The 26,250-nt window shown below is 42.5% G+C and overlaps 1 protein-coding gene across 1 annotated transcript in view; it reads left to right on the top strand.

The window, feature by feature from the left end:
• LOC120528889 (zinc finger protein 850-like) overlaps positions 1-26,250 on the top strand; it is a 61,355-nt gene that overhangs the window by 6,511 nt on the left and 28,594 nt on the right. The window contains 3 exon segments of the mRNA XM_039752966.1: positions 5,400-6,287; positions 22,487-23,774; positions 23,776-24,514. Of these exon segments, the coding sequence (XP_039608900.1) occupies positions 5,400-6,287; positions 22,487-23,774; positions 23,776-24,514 (2,915 nt within the window).

The following is a 26,250-nucleotide window of genomic DNA, read 5'->3' as shown; positions in this document are numbered from 1 at the left end:
TCCCACTGCACTTCTCTTCTGGGCCCTGGCTCGCTTTCGTCTTGACCATGTGACTTTGTGTAAAGCCTAAACAACATGGAGTGACAGGAGGCACGTCGAAGTGATTTTCCTTATTTTGTGGTTGTTTTGGAGTCATGCAGAGCAGATTAACGCTCTCCCCTCTTACAGATATATGGAGTGTGCAGCTCATCCTTTTGCTGTTAATTGTGCTGCATGTTTGAGAAGATCAAATGATGTTCAGGGAGGAGTTTGAAGCTTTTTCTTGCCAACCACAATTCACATTCATGTGTCAAGCGAGAATAAAAACCTACTTTTAACTCAAATGGCATTGAATGAAGTGAGAATTGCACCGTCTGACTTGTCGCATCATTGACGTCATGTCTGTTTTCCATGCTCGGGCACGTTTAGCGATGACACTGTTCCCGAATGCTACTGAACCTTGCTCAGGACCACCTCTTCCAAGCAGGCCTGGGCACGGTACAGTTGGTCCAGCTTGAAACAGTCACACTAGTCAATTGAACTAGACCATGCGGGGGGGGGGGATATATGTGGGCAAACATGCTTGGGCACGGAAAAAATTGTCAGTGTGAGGACACCCTCAGAGTCACCAGCTCACCTTCCCTACTTGGCTTTGGGGATTGTATTATCGTAGAATTTCCCTCTACTTACCATTTACCGGTTTTCTACAAGGGTAAGTGTACTCGTCAACTTCATTACTGGATTGGTTTATTGTTGCACATTAAGATTAACACACACATACAGATACACTCACCTAAAGGATTATTAGGAACACCTGTTCAATTTCTCATTAATGCAATTCTCTAATCAACCAATCACATGGCAGTTACTTCAATGCATTTAGGGGTGTGGTCCTGGTCAAGACAATCTCCTGAACTCCAAACTGAATGTCAGAATGGGAAAGAAAGGTGATTTAAGCAATTCTGAGCGTGGCATGGTTGTTGGTGCCAGACGGGCCGGTCTGAGTATTTCACAATCTGCTCAGTTACTGGGATTTTCACGCACAACCATTTCTAGGGTTTACAAAGAATGGTGTGAAAAGGGAAAAACATCCAGTATGCGGCAGTCCTGTGGGCGAAAATGCCTTGTTGATGCTAGAGGTCAGAGGAGAATGGGCCGACTGATTCAAGCTGATAGAAGAGCAACTTTGACTGAAATAACCACTCGTTACAACTGAGGTATGCAGCAAAGCATTTGTGAAGCCACAACACGCACAACCTTGAGGCGGATGGGCTACAACAGCAGAAGACCCCACCGGGTACCACTCATCTCCACTACAAATAGGAAAAAGAGGCTACAATTTGCACGAGCTCACCAAAATTGGACAGTTGAAGACTAGAAAAATGTTGCCTGGTCTGATGAGTCTCGATTTCTGTTGAGACATTCAAATGGTAGAGTCAGAATTTGGCGTAAACAGAATGAGAACATGGATCCATCATGCCTTGTTACCACTGTGCAGGCTGGTGGTGGTGGTGTAATGGTGTGGGGGATGTTTTCTTGGTACACTTTAGGCCCCTTAGTGCCAATTGGGCATCGTTTAAATGCCACGGGCTACCTGAGCATTGTTTCTGACCATGTCCATCCCTTCATGACCACCATGTACCCATCCTCTGATGGCTACTTCCAGCAGGATAATGCACCATGTCACAAAGCTCGAATCATTTCAAATTGGTTTCTTGAACATGACAATGAGTTCACTGTACTAAAATGGCCCCCACAGTCACCAGATGTCAACCCAATAGAGCATCTTTGGGATGTGGTGGAACGGGAGCTTCATGCCCTGCATCCCACAAATCTCCATCAACTGCAAGATGCTATCCTATCAATATGGGCCAACATTTCTAAAGAATGCCTTTAGCACCTTGTTGAATCAATGCCACGTAGAATTAAGGCAGTTCTGAAGGCGAAAGGGGGTCAAACACCGTATTAGTATGGTGTTCCTAATAATCCTTTAGGTGAGTGTGTATACACAGAAACTCAACAGTGCCCTGTGAATGACAAACACACAGCTGGTTAACCTCTAGCACTTTAAACCACACAACTGCCTTAGGGATAACACAGCCTGTCACTCTCTCAGCACTTCAAGAAACTTACTTATTATCGTCACAAACAACATACAATGTTTTAATGATATCTCAGACCTAAATATTACTTTTAGTCTACAAGGATATATTTAAACATACAAAGACTGAGCACTCTTGACTACAGGCCATTTATCAGCCAAGAATGCCTTGCTTTACGTTCTGCTCCCTACTTTTGGGTGGTGCTCACACCCTCAGCCTTAGTAAACCTTGCAGATCAAAGGTAATGGCAAACCTCTGGCTGCACCAGGTGGTCAAGGAAATCTACCTTATTACTTCAATCACTCGAGACATGAAGACAAAGCATAGAAAGTTAAAAGCAAGCAGTGTGGTATTTATTACAAGAATAATAATAATACCGTTTGAACAAAGAATAGTAGAAAATTGGACTAATAGAAAAGTCTGGATATATCTGTAGAAAAAGCTTACGAAAAAGTTAGAGAAGACAAGGATGAATGTCGCAGACGGCTTGTGATCTTAGAACTCGTAGTTGTTCATGATGCTTTTCTGATGACCAGATGGAAATGGCTCCACGTTGATGTCGATGTGTCCTCCTCTGATGTCTTTGTCCCTTCTTCTTCTCCCTCCTTCCTTACTTCCTCACTATATCGCTCCTTAGACGAGGCATATTTATTCTAAATTTGTACCGGGGGTTTTGCAAGATGTGATTGTTAGATATTCTGATTGGCTTGCCTGTCAATATGATGAATGAATTCACTGTCCGTTTTCCCAAACAATAAAACTTATGTTCTCTGAGGTGTCGCTATGTCTTCCTTCCCCAGGCTATAAAATAATTAGATGTCCATCCTTTCTCAGGTTATAAAGTAATTGAGCCACCAGCATGTCTTCCTTACTTTGTTGGAACGGCTGTTTTAAAAGTGAGGTGTAACTGGGAAGAAGGCATGCTTTGATTTGTCCTGAATGTTGTTCATCTGTTGTCTTGTCCTGAACAAAATATAATGGAAATACAAACCAAAAATGTACAGATTTTCTACCCCACACCAGGGATGTGAGTGAAGATCTGAAGTTTTGTTGGAGAAGCACATGCAGACAACACAGAGAATGGGCAGGGTCCACCGGGTCAACCCAATGCGACCGTATCTTATATATTAAAGTCTATGCATGGAAGTGAGTGTGTCTGGCCCAGAAGTGAGAGGTGGAGTTGGGGGTAAGGGCTCCATCCCCGAGGAAACAAAAAATTTGCTTAGCAGCTAATAACACAAACGAGGCGAGCACAGCGACAAAATGAAACCGCCGAAGAAAGACAATGTCACTTAGCCGCTAACATCTACAACACGGTATCCCTTTTACTTTTCCTCTGGCCGCTAATTCACAAACGAGGCAGCACGTCAATAAAACAAATCATCCTAGGAGAGAGAGAGAGACACCCAGAGTAGTCCCTTGCAATTACCTGACATCTCTACGTTTAAGTTTTTTTCCTGATGATTTCAGTAGTTTCTAGGACCCCGGGCTTTAAACAGCACGGGCTTACACAGCTAGTTTATTATAAAATTCTAATCGGGGGTTTCGCAAGAAATGATTGCAACATGTACCTGATTGGCTGGCTGTCAATGTGACAAATTAATTTGCTCCGACTCTTTTTTCAGTTTGAGCCTGTCCTCCCCAAAAACACTAAACTTTTTGAAGTTGCTTAGTTCCTACTAGCATGCCTTCCTTTCCCGGGCTGTAAATCCATTTAGCAACTTGTAGTCCCAGATGCCCATCCTTTCTCAGGTTATAAAGTAATTGATAGCCTGAGGCATTGACATGTCTTTCTGTTTTTGTTTGAACAGCTGTTTTAACACTAGAATTTACCAGAGCCTACGAGAAAACTCATAAATCTGGCCCACCTTAAATCCATTCGCACCTCTCCATCAGCGTCTTTTGTCCTGTAAATGTGCAAGCAGCCTGCTATTCCATCCCCCCACCATCGCAGACCGTTCACAAAGTTCTCCCAGCTCATGCCTTGTTTGATTATCTGGAAGTGAACCCCTGGAGTTTTTGAGTGGAAATAATAGATCATTATTTGGAACACATGCATTTAATGTGTGTTCTGTTTCTACAATAATCTGTGTAAACGTATTGTTAAAATGGTAACTTTTTCATTTTTTAGTAATAAATGTTACAAAATGTAGGCATAAACTATAGAATGTGTGAAGTCTGAAGTCCAAAGATCAAATAAACACTTTCACAAAAGGATCAAGGACGATACAACAGCTTCCGTGGTGTAGCAGTAAGAGTTGCCGACTGAAGAGTCCCTGGTTTGATCCCCACTGCCTCCTGTATTTGCCATTTTCAGTAGTGAGCTGCTCTTATTGTTAATATTATACAGTACACACATAACATTGGTTTACGTCTGTAACAGACCGTGTACTGTACATTTATAGTGCTGTACTTGTAAAAGTTACCTTTTTTTTCACTTTTAGTCTCTCAGTCACGATCACGATACATACTACCTCCCTAGGGATCTGATGCTGTTAGTTTTTATTTGAAACTGGGAATAACTGGAGATGTGAGTGGTGTTTTGAGGCAATGGATCTGGATATTCTCTGATCTGGAGGGATAAAAGCTGACACACAAACGCTGGCGAATCTGCCTTCTTTGTATCTCACCGTCACTTGATTTTTTTTTTTTTATTTAGTTTTGTTGAGTGTTCCTGCTCACGCAGAATTAGTATGCACCTTATGGTTTATGATGTCAAAAAAAAAAAACAGAGACGTAGGTCTATATGATATTTGGAATTATTCATTTCATGACCTTTTATGAGGTCAGTTCAGCGCTATGTGCAATCATCAAATTCAAATGTTAACACACGCAAGGACAGTCCTTCCTACATTTACGACATGTGTACCTGTTGCAATGCGCACACTTCTCTCTATGCTGTGGTTTCTATTACACACCTGAAAGAAAGAGACAATATATGTGACAATTTGAAGAAATCATTTTATGACCTGAATAGTACCAAACATCATTGCACTAATGCAATATTATTTAAAAGCGAACAGCGTCAGATTGTGTGTGAATTTACGCTGGCGCTGTTACTTAAAGTCAGACCAGGAGAGGCAGGGGTGGTTGGTAGAGCGTGATCGAGATTGGGAGAATAAAACTGAAAAAAGTTAACTTTTACAAGTACCATAAATTTATACCCAATGTCCCATATATTTGTTTGTGACAGGTCCACACTCACATTAGTCATACATGTAAAGGAATTGAGCACCAACATCCAGTGGGTCACCTGTCTCTTAATAATATTAATGTGTTGATTTCAGACATTTACCTAAACTCTTATTGTCTTTACAGATTTCCAGGAAAGTGGGGGCTTCTCTTCATCTTCTTTTACAAAGCCCTCTCCTCAGTGCAGACTGCAGCAGAAACCTGAAAATGAGGATAGGAAGAAATTAGCAAGTGGGTCAGAGAATGTGACAGCAGCCTCTGTGCAGTGCAGTCCTCTTCCCGCTAATGAAGAAACGCCAAAAGAAGCCATTGACAGTGATCAAGAGCATAATACGTATCAAGAGACGGTGTATGCCTGCCAAGGATGCAAAAGAACTTTCAAAAACATGCTGGATTATAAATACCATAAATGGCTTCATACAAAACCAAATCCGTATGTCTGTACTGAGTGTGGCAAATTCTTTTCTTGCAGCAGCAATCTTCATAAACACAAACGAATTCACACTGGAGAAAAACCTCATTGCTGTGCCGAATGTGGCAAACGATTCCTACAGTTAGGCCATCTTCAGAGCCACAAAACTTTCCACACCGGAGAAAAACCTTACTGCTGCTCTGAGTGTGGTAAGCGATTCTCTAATAACAGCAGTCTTCGGACACATGCGAAAATTCATACTGGAGAAAAACCTTATCGCTGCGCTGAATGTGGAAAACAGTTCTTACAAGTCAGCCTCCTTCGGAGGCACATCAACCTTCACACTGGAGAGAAACCTTACTGTTGTCCTGACTGTGGGAAACAATTTTCAAACAGCAGTTGCCTTCATAAACACAGAAGAATTCACACTGGAGAGAAACCTTATTGTTGTGCTGAATGTGGCAAACGATTCTCCCGTAACAGCACACTTCAGCAGCACACAAGAATTCATACTGGAGAGAAGCCATATTGCTGTTCTGACTGTGGGAAACAATTCTCTCAAAACAGCAATCTTCAAAAACACTTAAAAATTCACACTTGAATTTAAAAACAGTAATTGTGCAAATTGTGCTGGGAAGAACAGGACTAATGAAGAACTTTCAGGTCCATCTTGATGTCCTGCTGGTTAACGTAACTCCTTATGAATTACAAAAGTATGCATCTTTAGGAACAGTGCCAGTGCTACACTGAAACCACGCTGGCAATTTAGGAAAATAAGAAATACAGCAGTGCAGCAGAACTGCCATGACTGAAGAGTGAGCATCGCTCCTGTTGGTAAACACAACAGGAAAATGTGAATAATTTAACCCAGAGAGAAACTCTAGAAGGTGGGAGGTAAAGAAGGTAAGAAGAAGTCAAAAAGCATGTACAATGTAAGCCCACCTAGCTACTCAAGTCTTGATGGATATCTACACAGGGTGGGTTTCATTACAAAACCTCATCAAAGCCAAACTATTTTTTCTAGCCTGATTGTGATCCAGAAGTAGTAACTCATACCAGATTCATGACTCCCAGCATAGAAATGTCCCTACTCCTGCCTAAGCACTGGGGTAGGCGATGGTGGCAGTGATAGTGTGACATCTTCGGCTGAAGACAAGAGGACCTCCTGTGTGGGTGACAGTCAAGATGGTAGGTGGAACAGACAAGACCACCAAAGTGTAAGGTGAGCAGTAAATCGAAAAGACTCGACACGGTGGTCAGTGGTAGATGAAGAGGAGATCATGGCCTGCTACTTCCATGCAAAAAAATCATCAATTTCCAACAAAGTGTTGTTATACCGGGAAGACTCACTCATAATTTCAATCCAGGCAAGTGATCTAAGATAAGTGATGCAAACTTAACATTGCTAATTGGAATGAAGAAAGACAGCAGTTATGTGAAGAGAAATTAGAAGAACAGCAAAAGATGAAATAATAGAAGAGACAAATTCAAGATATGAGAACAGAACTGGCAAAGACGTGGCATGAAGAGACGAGGAGGACCTCATCCGGTGCCCAGTGGTGTGTATGCCAGTCTGAAGGCCCCGGCAGTCAAACTAAGTCCTGTTCCCCTAAAGCCCGTCATCTTGAGGAGCTCAGCTCGCCTCCTGTCTGCTTTTCAACTCTCCGACCCTCTCACACCTCCTTGTGTGTCTCACACTCGCAGTTCCTCTTTAGTTCAAGTCGCCAAAGCCAAAGTGGCTGATCTGATTGCTCTGAAGGACTGGACGCACACACACAGACCTTATCATTTTATTTTATAATTTACTTGTGTTTGTTTTATTTTTTGTTATAACAGCCATGGTTTGTAACGTGTAGCGTGGAAATCGTCTGCTGTAATTGGCTAGTCTGTCTGTCTGTCTGCATGAAACAACTCGGCTCTCAGGACATTCTATTAACGCTGTTATTTTTAAATATAACACAACTTGTTATAAAAATATGCAGCCAATGCTATGATGAAGTGACTAGAGGTGTGCCAACTTTCAAACCAGCTTAGCCAGTCTCTGGATGCACATGAATGTTACGCCACACTAAACCGTCTGTCTTTGCCATTTCTTCAAGATGGTCTGTGATTTCTAAAATAATACATCAGCTTGAAAACCAATTCAGAATAAACACATCAAAACAATTTTGGTGGGACAGAGTTCAAACTCTAGATATTGTGTTGATATATTGATATTTAAAAGTGTCAAAACGTCAATGATGTGTATCTCAAAAATCTGACGTGCTGGCTTATATGGAATCAGTGTAAAAAACTTAATACAGAGCTGCTCTGAAGTTCCCAGTAGCAAACCAAAAATATATTTTTGTAGACTAGTGTTATTCCTGATGAAGCTCTTACTACTCAAGTGACATTTTTCTGCTTTATTTTAGTTGTCTCGCTTGTTAAGATTTTGAACCCTTAATTGCTTATTTTAGTCCTAAACAGCTGCATTCGATGTTTTTAACGACTCCGTATTAGCCATAAAATGCAAATGACAAAGGAGCCAGCAGTTCCCCCTCACGTAACTGGTTTCCATTTACACTTGTGTGCATTCATCATGCACTGTGGTTTCATAATCAGAAGGGAAGGTGAGGAAGTGAAACCTACTCCTCCATTTTAGGTTTCAAATCATTCAGACGATATCATTAGAAAGAAAAAAAAAAAGTCTTCGATTTACGATTAACTTGACATTGACTAGTCATGATATATATAGATGTATAATCCAACGTCTGTCTGTCTGTCCGCTTTTCACGCAAGAACTACTTAACGGATTTAGATCGTTTTTTCTATAATTTGCTTGAACATTTCGGTTCATTCTGCTATTTCTCTCATTGCGCTAAGTATCATAGTTCGCTTGCTGTACCGATTTCTTCGCAACAGGGCGGGGACCTCCTCATTCACGCTCCAGCCTCGGGGCGTGACCTTACCTCCACTTAGTTAGCGAACTACTTAACGGATTTAGATCGGGTTGTTTTCTAGAATTTGCATGAACATTCCGGTTGATTTTGCGATATCTCTCATCGCGCTAAGTAACATAGTTCACTTGCGAAAGCGATTTTTATGCGCGAGTCTCAGAGAGGGACTACTGGCAGGGGCCCTCCTCACTCACCCGCCGGCCTCAGTTCGAGTCGCTGTACCTCTCACCACGTGTTGGAGTGCATCTTGCCTCCGCTTGGCTAGCGATACCTATTTGATCAGCGGACATTATCATCTACAGGTGGTTAAGAAGTAACGTTTGATGTTTCTGAGAGAGAGATCAGAGCTACGTCTGTATTAGAGGGTAGCTGCTGATTGCCACGGCCACGAGGTTTCATTAGTCCCTCTGCCTCGGCTCCCTCCTTCAGTCCAGACACTGATAGTCTTCCTCATCAGGTTGGTCCCCGTGGCTAGGGTCAGGTCGTACTGGAGGAAAGGGGACAAAGGAAGTGGGCCAGGTCATTAGGTGAATTAAAGTACCCTGAGGGTCGGCTGATGGACACATTGCGTGACGGGGCTGCGAGATAACTCGTTGTTGCAGTGATGAGCCTTCTACGGCCGACGGACATGCTATGTGACAGGGCTGCAAAGTCGCCATTGAAGCAGGACATGAAGCTGTTGGACCGTGTGCACCTCACAGTGTGTTTTAACAAATCTGCATTATATGTGCACCAGTTCTGTGTTTAGTAGTCCGTAGGAGCCGTCCTTGTATGTAAGAGTTTTTCACAGCACTCTGGCCCTGCACTCATACAAGAAATAAGTTGTGTTGTGTTATAATGAGGGCATCTTGGGACAGGCGTAGGGTCAGGGTCTGGGAATTTAAATGGTGGCATCGCCCCAACGGTGCCCATGTTTGACATACAGAGGAGCAATGATGGTGCCCAAATTGAAAATGTGGGTAATGGAGTTAGGAACTGCACAAGTACTGAATGGAAAAGAAGAAGAAGAGCAAGTGACAAACAGAAGAAAAGGCCAAAGCATTTGAGTGTGGGAAAGGTGCTACATAAATAAAATGTATTATCATCATCATCATCATTATTATTATTAAAACAAATCCCAGTTTGTGGCCAGGGTCTCCAGTTATTCCTCCTGTCTGGTTTGAATTTAATGGTTTATTAGTATTTGCTCTGGTATTGTATGAGGAAGTTAGGAGTGGCAGAGAAGTACATAAGAGATGTACAGGATATGTAAGGAAAGTGTGACCGTGGTGATGTCTGCGGTAGGAATGACGGAGGTGGGATTACATCAGGGATCGGCTCTGAGCCCTTTCTTATTTGCAATGGCGATGGACAGGTTGACAGACAAGATTAGACAGGAGTCCCTGTGGACTGTGATGTTTGCTGATGACATTGTGATCTGTAGCGAGAGTATGGAGCAGGTTGAGGTGACCCTGGAGAGGTGGAGATATGAGAGGAGAGGAGAATGAAGGTCATTAGGACCACCAAGACAGAACACGTGTGTAAATGAGAGGGAGGTCAGTGGAATGGTGAGGATGAAGAGAGTAGAGTTGATGAAGGTGGATGAGTTTAAATACTTGGGATCAACAGTACAGGGTAATGGGGATTGTGGAAGAGAGGTGAAAGAGAGAGGCAGGGTGGAGTGGGTGGAGAAGAGTGTCAGGAGTGATCTGTGACAGACAGATATCAGCAAGAGTGAAAGGGAAGGTCTACAGGACGGTAGTGAGACCAGCTGTGTTATATGGGCTGGAGACGGTGGCACTGACCAGATAGCAGGAGACAGAGCTGGAGGTGGCAGAGTTGAAGATGCTAAGATATGCATTGGGTGTGACGAGGATGGACAGGATTAGAAATGAGGACATTAGAGGGTCAGCTCAGGTTGGGTGACAAAGTCAGAGAGGCGAGATGGTTTGGACATGTGAAGAGGAGAGATGCTGGGTATACTGGGAGAAAGGTGCTAAGGATAGAGCTGCCAGGAAAGGGGAACAGAGGAAGGCCTAAGAGGAGGTTTATGGATGAGCTGAGAGTGGACATGCAGGTGATGGGGGTGACAGAGCAAGATGATGAGGACAGGAAGATGTGGAAGAAGATGATCCGCTGTGGCTTTCTTTCTCTCTGTTCCCTTTCGTTTTTCTCTCGTTCCCTCTTACGCCCTCCTTTTATATGCTGGGGAAGCGGTTGCAGATGCAAGCACCGGATTGGTGCCCCAGGCTGATAAAGAGACAATCAAATTGCCCGCACGTGCTGGTGGGGCAACGCACGGTCGGCTGACCGCTCAAGCCCCGCTCCACTCCACCAGTGTGAGTGCGTTCAGCTTATTTATTGATTTAAAATTGGTGCAGCACCACGGACCTCTCGTCACAGTCACCAAATCATCTCTCGTACATCTCTACACGCACTCGGTGTCCACTTTATTAGGTACACCTCAGGTGGGACCTCTTTTTTTTTTTTTTGCTTTCAGATCTGACATAATTGTTTGTGGCATCGATTCGACAAGGCACTGGAAACATTCCTCAGGGATTTTGCGCCATATTGACACGATAGCATCACGCAGTGGCTGCCGATTTGTCAGCTGCACATCCATGATGCGAGTCTCCCGTTCCACCACATCCCAGAGGTGCTCTACTGAGTTGAGATCTGGTGACTGTGGAGGCCATCGGTGTCCACTGAACCCCTCGTCATGTTGGAGATGATCTGAGCTTTGTGACGTGGTGTACTATCCTGCTGGAGGGAGCCGCTGCGGTCATAAAGGGATGGATGTGGTCAGCAACAATACTCAGGTAGGCTGTGGGCATTTTAAATGATGCGTTGCGTTGCTTTTGCAGGCAAGACATGGCAAATGTGAAAGAAAAAAATACTACTTGCAAGCTACTAAGGGTTAAAAGCTGAGAAAGCCGTTTTGCTCTAACAGCAGGTTATTCACAGAGGCGTCTGTCGTAAGACAGGGTGCAGTAAGCTGACCGAGCCGAGGACAACTTCCTTTTCTAGGAATGCCTCTGTTAGACACAGCAAAGATGACATTTTATTCTTTGGGGCCCCATCTGACATGTACACAAAACAGAAACGGTTGCCCGATTTGCGCAACATATAATTAAGGGGAAGGGAGGAGAAAATATAACAAGCCGACTGAAACACAGAATTTTGCTGTTGTGCCTTGCAACGTAGAATCTGTGTGCTCATCTGTGACTGAATTTTAAAGCTGATTGGCAGAACTATTCCTGTCTTCCTAAGAGATCCCCTTCCACACTTACCGGCTCCGATTTCAAGGAGCGTTTTGAAGTAAACGTCGCCGCACACAGCCACAGGATGAGGTGGAGGAAGAAGCAGACGGTCAGCATATCGTGAAACCCGCTGCCGCCTCCATACAGGAAGGGACAGCGATGTATCAATAAATGATGTCATTATTTGCGTATTGAATGAATGAATAAAGAATATCCTTATCAGCAGTCCAAATAAACCCACGCACGTGGTACGTCATACCTACCTTATGTGATAAGGATGACTCTGAGACATCATAAAGGTTTGGGGCAGCCACCCGTATATTGTGTCCTGGCTGCAAAATGCTTTTGAAGAAATAAGAAACGGATCAGAGTCCACAGCTGAACTGAACACCTTGACTTAAGATGGTGGCTTTAAAGGCCGGTGGAGGAAGTGATGTCATCAGGGCCAGAACCAGAAGTGACATCATCAGTAGTGCCGGAACCAGGCGGGATTTCCCGAGAATGGTCTTTAAGGGATTGAGAGAGACAATTAGTGCACACCTCGCCGCCCCCTGGTCAGGCATGGAATTACAATTATTTAGGCCTTTTAGTTGTCTCCTATTCGCACATGTGTGACACTTATAATGATAATGCATTTTATTTTTTGTAGGCGCGTTTCTAAACACTCAAGGACACCAAACAATAGATAAAACAGATTATAAACAAAACTAAAATATGAAAATTAAAATCAGACAGAGCAATTGTAATCAAAGAGATAAAGCAGTCATAAACAAATGAGTTGTAAGTTTTGATTTGAAAAGTGAAAATGATTCAGTATTTATAAGCTCATGTGGTAATGACTTCCAGAGCAACTGAATGCTGTGCTCCCGATAGCGGTAAGACGGACAATGGGGACAGTCAGGTGGATGGAGAAAGAGGATCTGAGGGTACGGGAGGTGGTCTGACAGATATGGAGGGGCAAGGTTGTGGAGAGCCTTAAATGTTAACAGGAGAATTTTGAATTGAATGTGGAACTTACAGTGGTATGAAAAACTATTTGCCCCCTTCCTGATTTCTTATTCTTTTGCATGTTTGTCACACAAAATGTTTCTGATCATCAAACACATTTAACCATCAGTCAAATATAACACAAGTAAACACAAAATGCAGTTTTTAAATGAGAAGGATCAGCATTCCTGATCTCTTGTGTGTTTGTTACTTTGTCACTCTATCATTTGGTTTTTTTTGTTTTGTTTTTTTTTTTTTAATTCTCACAGGGACAAAAGGAGCCTCCTTGGTAATTTCACGAGATGATGCCGTGAGGGGTCTTAAACCCCCTCCAGGCCACTTGAGAACAGAAGAGCAGACACCTGGGGAGAGAAAAGAGTTTAACACAGAACATGGCCTCAGGCCACGACTGTATGACAGACGAAAAACTGGCACGTGTGAAACCAGAGGATTGGGAGTGGGATGCCTTGGAGGATCTGTGTTTGAAGGAGGAAGACTGTGAAGTGCTGAAAGAGGAGGAGAAGGAGGAGGAGTCCCAGAGGGAGATTGTCAAGATTAAAGTTGAGGACCCAGAAGATTTCTCAGTTATAAAAAGTGAGAATGTTTTCAAGCAAGAGGTTTCTGAAGGACATCATCCCCGTTTACAGCCCTGGGTCACTAATACGGGACAACTGGCTACCCGGCGGAATTCTCTAGAGCTGAAATCTGAAGTGGGGAACACATTAGAGCTGCAGTTGCCTGGCGGTGCTGGAACAGGTAAGTAACGGGATGAACTCTTTTAGGGCTGGTTTTTTTTTTTGTTTGTTTTTGTTTCTTTTCTCCCAGGGCTGAATATTTTTCCAAAAATTAACTTTTGTAAAAAAAGAACAGAAAGCAATTGTTTAACATATCAAATCAGCAAAAAATGTTTACTTTTGACAAATGTTACTGTCTTACATGTTGTATGATTTTGCATACTTGTTACACGGTAAAGTCCTGCAAAGTATGATGTCGCTGAAAGCAGCCAACTGCATGCATTGCCACATTGCTCTGCTTACAATACGTGTTGCACTGGTGCCTCCTTTTCAATTGTCTGTTGCTGCACTTTCTCACATGTATAGTTAGTGTGTACCGTAGAGAGACGAGTCACCCATCTGACATCATGCCATGCCACTGCCACCAAGTTTTTCACCCGCATTAAAACTGGATTGTCACCTCTTTTCCTCTTCAGCCAGTGAAGGCCTTTGTTTCCTGTTCACCCTTACTGTGCCACAAGCTTCAATTCCCCTGCTGTGTAGCTCCATGAACAATTCTGGGGATGTATAAAAATTGTTCATATGTACACAACATGACCCAAATGTTCATAGCCCTGAAGCAACTCCAGCACAACCTGACTTGTCAAGGGACAGTTCTCTCTTTGAAAGAAATACTTTCCTGTATATGTGTATTATCATAGTATTTCCCTCTACTTACCCTTTACCTGTTTTCCCTCAAGGGTAAGTGTATTCGTCAAGTTCGTTATCAGGGTGGTCTACTGTTGCACTTTTAAATGAACACACACATACATAGCTATATATATATATATATATATATATATACACACACAGACCCTTACCACAACAGTGCCCCATGAATGACACACACACACTGATTAACCTTTAGCACTTTTAACCACACAAGTGCTTTAAGTATAACACAGCATGTCACTCAGCACTTCAAGAGACTTACTTATTATCGGCACCAACAACATACAATGTTTTAATGATATCTCAGACCTAAATATTACTTTTGGTCTACAAGGATACATTTAAACATACAAAGGCTCAGCACTCTTGACTATAGGCAATTTATCAGCCAAGAATGCCTTACTTTACATCCTGTTCCCTACTATTGGGTGGAGCTCACACCCTCAGCCTTAATAAACCTCGCAGATCAGAGCATATGGCAAATCTCCGGCTGCACCAGGTGCTCAAAGAAATCTAGCTTATTATTTCAGTCACTCTATAGACTTTAAGACAATGCATAGAAAGTTAAAAGCAGCATGGTATTTATTACAAGAATAATAATAATACCACTGGAACAAACAATAATAGAAAATAGGTACTGATAGGAAAGTCTGAATATATATAGTCTTTAGAAAAAACTTACGAAAAAAAGTTACAGATGACAAGGATGAATATCCCAGGGCGGCGTTTGATCTACCAATCGATGTTCATGATGATTTTCTGACGACCAGTGACGTCTTCGTCCATTCTTCTTCCTCCCTCCTTCCTTACTTCCTTACATCCTTACTTCCCTTACTCACTCCTCAGATGAGGCATATTTATTCTAAAGTTGTTCCAGGGGGTTTTGCAAGATTCTGATTGGCTGGCTGTCAATATGAAGAATTAATTCACTGTCCGTTTTCCCAAACAATAAAACCTTTTATGTTCTCTGAGGTGTCGGTAGATCATCCTTTCCCAGGCTGTAAAATAATTAGGCATCGGCTCAGTCCTCCTTTCCCAGGTTATAAAGTAATTGAGCCACCAGCATGTCTTCCTTTCTATGTTGGAGCAGCTGTTTTAAAAGTGAGGTGTAAGGGAAGAAAACCAACTTTGATTTGCCCTAAATGTAGTTCATCTGTTGTCTTGTGTCGAACAAAATATAATGAAAAATTAAACCAAAATGTAAAGATTTTGTACCCCACAACAATATGTAATTACTTTCAGGCAGAAACCAGTGTTTGCTTCTGCCAGTACAAAATTCTCTATGCCATACTTTGTGGGCTTGTCTGGCATATATTGGCAGATTAAAAGGCGTCCCTTGTCTTTTATCATAGATTCATCCACAGACAAATCGCGGCCAGGCTGATAAAATTGTTCATATGTTGGCTCCACGATGTCAAGCAGGGGCTGAACTTCATACATGGGGTTATGGCCTGGCTCACCCCTTGGGATTTGCTTCTGGTTATCACAGAAGTGAATATAACTTGGCAGCAGCACATACCGATCATCACGCGGCATAACCTGTTCAAAGTCAACAGGGGACAAAGCACATTTGGACCAGTGCTCCCTGAAGTTATATCACCAGTCTTGTCCCATCTCTATATGTAATGCCACAAAGCCCTTCATCTTGTCTTTTGTTGTGGGTTTCCACTTTGAAAAACGAGAATGTGGTGCAAGCACAGTGCACGATTCATAAAATTGCTCTGCAGACCTGTTTGTCTCTCTGACAGTAGCTGGAAAGCAGCCTCAGCCTGAAGTAGTCCAGTGGCTGGCAATCTGTCATGTCCAACAGCAAGCCATGGCATCTTATGATGTGCAGTAGCCAGTTTGGCTCCCATGGATCAATATCTGGGTATTCCTCCCACACGAAACTTGCCGTAGGTGCTTCGGCTTCACGAATGCGCTAAGCTGGCAGCCGATCTGCTGGGGCGGCATCGGCTGGTGTCCGATCAGCTGATACCAGTTCCTCACTCTCTTGCTCGATCTCCTGATCACTGTCAACAAAATCAGATTCTGAAAAATCAGAGTCCGACTCAGCGATAATGCGCAAAACATCGTCTGCTGAATATTTTCTTTTCTGCACTCTCTTTGCTCCCTCATGAGATGTCGATGCCATCTTGCCTTTGTTTACATTTTGTATTTCATGCACACGCAAGGATTAGATGCTGAGTCAATGAGTCTAACATTTCTCCAAGCAGAGAGGGAATGCCTGTGCCGTAACAGCGAGTTTTGTCATTATTAACAGCTGATTGTCGCCCTCTACCCTTGGATGTGGACTTTTGTCGACATGCACCCTCAACCCCTCCTGTCGACAAAAGTCAACATCCGCCCTAAAAGAGTTAAATGTAAAACAAAGCAATGCTGAGAACATGTACAGATTCCACCGCTGCTTGTCTTGACATGCTGACAAAGTACATGTGTACTGAAGTGACTTTAGACTAAGGTCATAAAGCTTATGAAACCGTTTCCGGACAAAGGCAGAACCGTAACAACAGTTGCGTGGAGCTTAGTCTCGGAAAGTCTTTCTCCCGTGGGGCGACTGGGATCTTTTCCTGAATGAGAGCAAACACAGTGGTGTAGGGTGCGACAGGAGCTTCCACCTGCAGCTGAAGTCACTTCAGCAAAGCTTGCTGTGCTGTGTCAGCAAGCCCTTGTCGATCAAACACGGGAAGCTCTGCAGTTTTCTTGTGGCTTTAAATAACATTCGATCTGGCTTTTATATAAGGCTTGAGCTGTTTGAGCGTTTCTGCCCTTCCTGCAGCGGTGAGGGGATGAGATAGCGGGCTGCTTGCTGCTTTTGCTTATTGACACATTTACAACACAAAAGACGCTAACAGAGAGGTGCGAACGGATTTAAGATGGGCCGGGATTACGAGTTTTTTCATAGGCTTAGGTAATTCTAGTGTTAATGAGAATTGAACGGAGAGCTGCTGTTCGGGTGCCTGATGCGTAACAAGTAAGAAATTAGAAAAGTTTTGACTGAACAAAAAGAGAAATTCTTTTCCCACATAAAGCAGTGATTGTTGCGGTGAAATATTCCTGGCTAATACTGTACTGTTTAATGAAACAAAGGCATGATATTGTTTTTAGTACTCAGCAGTTAATTGTACAGGAATGATTTTGAGACTTGTGTCATTTTCTAACCATTCATCCATTTTCAAACCGCTTATCCGTTTCAGGGAAGCTGACGCCTAGCCCAGCATGCATAGGGTGCAAGGCAGGAACATTTCCGCAGGACTGGGCACATCCATCACAGGTTGAACACACACAGTCACGCGGACCGATTTAACAAAGGCAATCCACTTAACCTGCATGTCTTTGGACTGTCGGGAGGAAAACCAACACACAACATGCAATCCACGCATGAACCCGAGTCTTACTAAACCGCTGCGCCACCCTTGTCTAAACGGGGCGATTCCTTTCAGAGTCTTTTGCTTCCGGGCTGTCCCGTCCCGACTCGCACAGACAGCCTTTACTTACCCTGAAACGTAAAGAGTGGAAGGGGAATTTTTCGAAATGTTGACCCCATCGCACTACTTTCCCAGTGTATGTAAATGAGATAAAATAATATTTGTAATAAATGACAAAATGAAATGTTCAACTATTCCCCCAAAGTCAGGCGAACAAATTCCATGCCTGAGCTGCCTGACTGGGCTGTTCATCTGTTTTGTCCAGGTGGAGTTCTCTATTACTCCCCTTTCCACTTTTGTATTATTAATGTGTAGCCTTTGTCAGAATGTCTCAGATCTCACAGACTTACCCCGGTTTATATGTTATTGTACCATATAACTTCTCCCCACTTTTCCTTCTACATTTATAACCTCAGGCAATTAGGTGTAGTAAAAGACAAGCAGGAGCTGAGTTACAGTTTACTGTAATTAATGTATTATTGATAATATTAATAAATAATAACAATAAGAAAGGTACAAGTGAGCACTGGCAACCATACAACCTGATAAATGCTGATGTGTGGTTTCAGGCGGCACACAGACTTGTTAGTTACTTAAAATATCTCTAGTGAAGTCCTCATTTGTGGTCAGCTTTCTTCAGAACAGGCTGCATGCCTGTCTCAATATGGCTGCCGAGTTGTGCTGTACATTGTGTTGTGTTGTTCAGTTCATGGTGTGTGAGATGGTCCTTCACCAGTTGGTAAGAGAGAGAGGGAGGGGTAAAGCAAGCAAATTTATAGACTCTCTGTCCAAACCCCTACAGCCAATAGGGTATCGTGGTACTTAAAGGCTTCTGATACAAGCCAATTCCAAACAGCCATACTTTTCAGACCAATGGGGCACTGAATACCTTCACACCTGCCACCTCCCAAAACCATTTGTTGAGCTGAAGTTTGCCAGTCTGGCTTTCCTGTCGGGGTTCACTGATAGAGTCCTGCAGAGAATCCCTTTGCCAAACTGGTTTGAGGCACTTCTCCCCAACTCTGTCGGAAAATTACAAAGAGACTCACTCCTCAAAGGGTGTGTGTGTGTTTTCAGTACTTAACCATACAAAGAAAGACATACAAAAAATTTATCAACTTACATGCAAAATTTCACACTACAACATCATCTCATTGACTTCTATAGGTTGATGTGATATGTCTGATCTTTAGGATTGTTGGGTGGGCTGGCTGATCACTTCATCTCCCAATTCATTTTGTCCTTTAACCCAATATGGATCATACCAGTGAGCTAAAGGTGGGTATGAGTGACACACCTTATCTGAAGTTCACGCGGTCATAAAACGGTGTGTTGGACTTTTTCTGCCTGTCCGCGCAATCATTCACAACGGTCAGTTGGATGACATTTTCTAATTATTAGTCTGGAGGGTCCCAATGCTAAGATATGCATTGGGTGTGATGAGAATGGATAGGATTAGAAATCCATTAGAGGGTTGGCTCAAGTTGGATAGTTGGGAGACAAAGTCAGAGAGGTGAGATTGCATTGGTTTGGACATGTGCAGAGGAGAGATGCTGGGTATATTGGGAGAAGAATGCTAAGGATAGAGCTGCTAGGGAAGAGGAAAAGATGAAGGCCTAAGAGAAGGTTTATGGCTGTGGTGAGAGAGGACATGCAAGTGATGAGTGTAACAGAACAAGATGATGAGGACAGAAAGATATGGAAGAAGATGATCCGCTGTGTCGACCTCTAACAGGAGCAGCTGAAAGAAGAAGAAGAAGTCTGTAGGGTCCCACCCTAATTGTCCCATGCATACAATTAGAGAATTACTCCAGTGGATCGAGACGGTGACTTTAAAATGAGTTCATCAAGAACACGGGGACACAGTTGGAAACTTGTTAAGGGAAAACTTCACACAAACATGAGGAAGTGTTTCTTAACACAGAGAACCACAGACACTTGGAATAAGCGACCGACTAGTGTAGTAGATGAGAGGACTTTAGGGACTTTCAAAACTCGACTTGATGTTACATTAGAAGAATTAAGTGGACAGGACTGGTGAGGCCTCATTTGGAAGTTTAGTCTCCAGGCTATAAAAAGGACATAGCAGCACAAGAAAAGGTCCAGAGAAGAGCAACAAGGCTGATTTAGGGCTACAGGGGATGAGTTATGAGGAAACCTTAAAAGATCTGAGCCTTTACAGATTAAGCAAAAGAAGATTAAGAGGAGACCTGAGTGAAGTGTTTAAAATCATGAAGGGAATTAGTCCAAGACTGTGACTTTAAAATGAGTTCATCAAGATCACAGGGGCACAGTCGGAAACTTGTTAAGGGGAAACTTCACACAAACTTTAGGAAGCGTTTCTTAACACAGAGAACCACAGACACTTGGAATAAGAGACCAAGTAGTGTGGTAGTAGGACTTTAGGGACATTGAGGGCAGATAATCTCAGATCACTTGAATTATTACAGAGGGACTTGGGCAATATACAGGCAGATGAAATTTAATATCAGTAAATGTAAAGTATCACACATAGGAAGTAAAAATGTGGGGTTTGAATACACAATGGGCGGTCTGAAAATCAAGAGTACACCTTATGAGAAGGATTTAGGAGTCATAGTGGACTCAACACTATCATCTGCCAGACAGTGTTTAAAAGCCATTAAGAAGACTAACAGAATGACAGGTTATATATCATCTTGATGCGTGGAGTACAAGTCACAGGAGGTTCTGCTCAGGCTTTATAACACACTGGTGAGGCCTCATGTGGAGTCCCGGGTGCAGTTTGGGTCTCCAAAAAACCATAGCAGCACTAGAAAATGTCCAGAGAAGAGCGACTAGGCTGATTCAGGGCTACAGGGGATGAATTATAAGGAAAGATTAAAAGAGCTGAGCCTTTAGAGTTTAAGGAAAAGAAGATTAAGACGTGTTTAAAATGATAAAGGGAATTAGTGTAGTGGATCAAGACGGTGACTTTAAAATGAGTTCATCAAGAACACGGGGACACAGTTGGAAACTTGTGAAGGGGAAATTTCACACAAACATTAGGAAGTTTTTCTTTACACAGAGAATGATAGACACTTGGAATAAGAGACCAAGTAGTGTGGTAGACAGTAGGACTTTAAGGACTTTCAAAACTCGACTTAATGTTTTTTTTGGAAGAATTAATTGGATAGGACTGCCGAGCTTGTTTGGGCTGAATGGCCTGTTCTCGTCTAGAGTGTTCTGATGTTCACCCAGAAAGGTGCCATCACTCATTTGACAATTCTACTGAATCGAAGCTGAAGGTCTCATGTGTGCAGTTAGGGATGTAAACCCCTAGTTCTATGAAACAAACTTAGTTATCTGTTCTTAACGCAATTTGAAGTTTGGACAGTAAGGGGCAATCTTATTGGACCCCTTACTTTATATGTGAATTTTTATTGCATGACAGGGCAACTTTTTAAAATCCAGTTAAGACATTATGTCATGACTATATTTAGTGAAGGTTAAAGAAACGTTTAGAGTATTTATGGTTGATAAATTGTTTTGGAGTAAATATACCATGAAACAGAAAACTGTTTACGGGATCAGTGTACCAGAGCCTTGCCTTTTGGGTCCTGACCCCATAAAACAGAAGGCTTCTTCAGGCTTAACTAGGCCTCGGAACGGAGGTTAGGCTTTTAAATTCAAATTCAGAACAACGGGAACGAGTCTAAACGTACCTTGAAATGCATCCCAACAGAAAGAAACCCAAAGTTGTCAAAGAGTTACTTGAGTCTAAAATCGAAATGTACTAGAACAATCCAAGTGACAGAGCAAAATAAGTGAAAAAAAAAAAAAACAACAATACTTGTGTGACCCACCAGACTGTATTTATATAAATGCAGTTCTCGCCTGAATATACAGGCTTTTGGGCAGTAGCCCCCTAACGGTGAGGTAAGGGTGTCCCTACCTCTAGGCAATTCCCCCCTTAAAGTCCAAGGAGTATGGTAGAACAAAACTGTACATGTAGAAACTGAAAAATCACAAAATAAAATAATGTTAACACAGAATGCATAACAAGACAAATGATACAAATACATAACAGTATTTAATTGCACAAAGGAACTAAAGTATGAAAAATTAACAAACATATTAAAAATTAATTGAAACATAAGCCAGGAGAAGAATTGCTAAACATGACAGAGGAGCCTGAACTTGAAAACTTCCATCAGCTCCACTTGTCAGATCCTATTCACCCAATGTCTTAACCTTATGGTCATGGGCAGCTTTCAATATGAGGCAGACATCAACCTGCGAATGGATAACAGCCCCCTGTAGGGCACACTGGCACACATATCCAAACTCTGTCACACCAGATAGTGAGTGACACATTTGTGAAATAGGAGAAGATGACAGAGAAGCTGAACAAAAAGGAGGAAAAGTCCACACACGCAGTGGACAGAGCAGGAGTGGAACTGACCAGTGAGTCACCAATACCAACTAATGTGCCAGATGCCCTTTTTAATTATCAAAAATAAATAAATAAATAAATAAAAATGGTAACACTAACGGAAGTGTTTTTGCTATTTCAGATTTCCCTGAGAACGGAAGCTTTTCCAAAACATTATTTGCTCAGCCCTCTCTTCCGTGCGGACTGCAACAGAAACAGGACAAGAAGAATATGGAGAAATCACAAAGTGGATCCCAGAGTTTAATAGCAGCCTCGTCACAATGCAGTTCTGTTACTCCTGGCAAGCACACACAGACAGGTGTCATCAAAGTTAATCAACAAGTGCAAAAACACTTTAGAGATCACACTGAAGAGAAACCTCACTGTTGTTCAGAATGTGGCAAACGATTTGCACACAGCAGTAATCTTCAGAAGCATAAAAGAATTCATACTAAAGAGAAGCCTCATTGCTGTTCTGAAAGTGGCAAACGATTCTCACAAGTAAGCAGTCTTCACACCCATACAAGGATCCATACTGGAGAAAAACCTTACTGCTGCTCTGAATGTGATAAGCAATTCTCTGACAGTAGTGCTCATCGGCAACACACACGAATTCATACTGGAGAGAAGCCTTATTGCTGTTCAGAATGTGGCAAACGGTTCTCCCGTAAGACCAGTCTTTACACACATATTAGACTTCACACTGGAGAGAAAACATATTGCTGTTCTGAATGTGGCAAGGGATTTCCCCTTAGTAGTAGTCTTCGTAAACATGCCAAAATTCACACGGGAGAAAAGCCTTATTGCTGTTCTGAATGTGGTAAAGGATTCTCATTTCTAAATAGGCTTCAAAGGCACTTGAGAATTCACACTGGAGAAAAGCCTTATAGTTGTAATGAATGTGGGAAACAGTTCCTAGAAATTGGTCATCGTCAGAGCCACATCAGAGTTCACACTGGAGAGAAACCTCACTGTTGTTTGGAATGTGGCAAACAATTTGCGCACAGCAGTAATCTACAGAAGCATAAAAAAATTCATACTAAAGAGAAGCCTCATTGCTGTTCTGAATGTGGCAAACGATTCTCACAAGTAAGCGGTCTTCAAACCCACACAAGGATCCATACTGGAGAAAAACCTTACTGCTGTTCTGAATGTGATAAGCAATTCTCTGACAGTAGTGCTCATCGGCAACGCACACGAATTCATACTGGAGAAAAGCTTTATTGCTGTTCAGAATGTGGCAAACAGTTCTCCCGTAAGACCAGTCTTCAGACACATATTAGACTTCACACTGGAGAGAAACCATACTGCTGTTCTGAATGTGGCAAGGGATTTCCCCTTAGTAGTAGTCTTCGTAAACATGCCAAAATTCACACGGAAGAAAAGCCATATTGCTGTTCTGAGTGTGGTAAAGGATTCTCATTTCTAAATAGGCTTCAAAGGCACTTGAGAATTCACACTGGAGAAAAGCCTTATAGTTGTAATGAGTGTGGCAAACAGTTCCTAGAAATTAGTCAACTTCAGAGCCACATCAGAATCCACTCTGGAGAGAAACCTCACTGTTGTTTGGAATGTGGCAAACTGTTCTCACACAGAAGTACTCTTTATAAACACACAAGAATTCATACGGGAGAGAAACCTTATTGCTGCTCAGAAAAGATTATCAGAAATAGGCCATCTTCAGTGCCACATACGGATTCACACTGGAGAAAAACCCTATTGTTGCCCCGACTGTGGTAAACAATTCTCAAACTGTAGTGGCCTTCATAAACATAAAAGAATCCATGCTGGTGAGAAACCTCACCCCTGTTCTGAATGCAGCAAGTGTTTTTCAAACAACAACAGTCTTATTATCCACCTGAGAATTCACACTGGAGAGAAGCCCTATCACTGTGCAGAATGTGGTAAACAGTTCTCACAAAGACGTAGTCTTCAGATCCACACAAGGAACCATACGGGAGAAAAACCTTATTGCTGTTCAGAATGTGGCAAACGATTTTCAGACAGTTGCAGTCTCCAAAGACATGCAAAAATTCACACTGGTGAAAAGTCATATAGCTGTACTGAATGTGGCAAACACTTCTCTGGGAGTAGTGCGCTTCAGCAGCACATAAGAATTCATACGGGAGAGAAGCCATTTAGCTGTTCTGAATGTGGCAAACGATTTTCCCAAAGAAACAGCCTTCAGATCCACTCAAAAATTCACAGTGGAGAGAAACTTTATTATTGTTCTGAATGTGACAAAAAATTCTCCTGTAATAGCTATCTTCAGAAACATAAGAGAGTTCACACAGGAGAAAAGCCACACTGCTGTCCTGAATGTGGCAAGAGATTCTCACAAATAAGCCATCTGAACAACCACACAAGAACTCACAAAATTATGCAGCATGAAGGACCGACTGCTATTTAATAATAATAATAATTTTCCTTTAGAAACAGTCCACCTGTGTACCCGTGTTCTTATTAATAAACATGTGTGAATGCTCACCTCCAGCTTGGATGATGCTCATGGATTCTGGAAGGGTATAAGACAAAGTGCGGAGTGAAAAGGGGAATCCCGATATTGTACAAGAAGAACTAACATGCTTTTCGCAGCAAGACCCGTATTCCAAAGGTCAAATGGTTGTGCTTTTTTTTTTGTCTTTTTAAATGAAGGATCTGGGCAAGTTGCTGCCATCGAAGGAACCTTGAAATCAACAGGATATCAGAGGATTCTGTAGGGTAACACCAAGGGGGGGTATTCCATGCAGCTCGCTTCGCAAGAAGGACTCTTAAAATCGAGACACCATGCTTATCTGAGGCGGTTTTGGTTCCACCAAAGGGAATGAGTGCAAGTTGCACTTGATAACCAAGGCAAATAAAGCCTCATGCCTTAGCCTGGCCCACACCACCGTGAAGATGAAGCTTAGTGGAGTGTTGTGAGTTCATGAAATTACTGCTCAAAGAGAAACAAAACAATGCAGAAGTGTTCCTGTTTTTTTTGTAGCATCTCTTATATGCAGTCATGGCCCAAATTATCTGCAACCCCGGAATTTTCCCAGGAAATGCACTATTTCTCTTAGAAAAGTGTTGCAGTTACAAATGTTTTGGTATACATGTTTATTTCCTTTATGCGCATTGAAACATCACAAAAAAACAGAGAAAAAAAGACAAATCTGACATGTCACACAGAACTCAAAAAATGGGCTGGACAAAATTATTGGCACCTTTACCAAATTGTGAGTAAATCATTTTATTTCAAGCATATGATGCTCGCTTGAACTCACCTGTGGCCAGAAACAGGTGCTGGCAATATAGCAGTCACACCTGAAGCCAGTTAAAATGGAGACATGTTGACTCAACCTTTCTGTTGTGTGTCTGAGTGGGCCACACTAAGCATGGAGAACAGAAAGAAGAGCAGAGAATTGTCTGAGGACTTGTGGGAAAATATGAACAATCTTAAGGCTACAAGTCCATCTCCAAAGATCTTCATTTTCCTTTGTCCGCTGTGCGCAACATAATCAAGAAGTTCACAACACATGGCACTGCAGCTAATCTCCCTGGACTTGGAGAAAAACTGATAAAAGTCTGCGAATGGTGGATAAACAGCCCCAATCATCTTCAAAACATATTCAAGCTGTTCTGCAGACTCAGGGTGCAACAGTGTCAGCTCAAACTATCCGTCGACATCTGAACGAAATTAAACGTTATGGCAGGAGAGCCAGGAGGACCCCACTGCTGACACAGAAACATAAAAAAGCCAAACTGGAGTTTGCCAAAATGTACTTGTGGAAGCCAAAATCCTTCTGGGTGAACGTCTTGTGGACAGATGAGACCAAGGTAGAGCTTTATGGTAAAGCTCATCATTCTACGGTTTACAAAAAACGCAATGAGGCCTACGAAGAAAAGAACAACACAGTACCTACAGTCAAACATGGTGGAGGTTCTGAGATGTTTTGGGGATATTTTGCAGCCTCTGGCACTGGATGCCTTGACTGTGTGCAAGGCATCATGAAATCTGAAGACTACCAAAAGATATTGGGGAGCAATGTAGGGCTCAGTGTCAGAAAACTGGGTCTGTGTCAGAGGTCATGGGTGTTCCAGCAGGACAATGACCCCAAACGTACCTCTAAAAGCACCCAGAAATGGTTGAAGACA

Source organism: Polypterus senegalus, chromosome 4, assembly GCF_016835505.1.
Source record: "Polypterus senegalus isolate Bchr_013 chromosome 4, ASM1683550v1, whole genome shotgun sequence".
Lineage (NCBI taxonomy): Eukaryota > Metazoa > Chordata > Cladistia > Polypteriformes > Polypteridae > Polypterus > Polypterus senegalus.
Note: the sequence above shows the minus strand (reverse complement) of the source record. Positions and strands in the feature narration are given on the sequence as shown.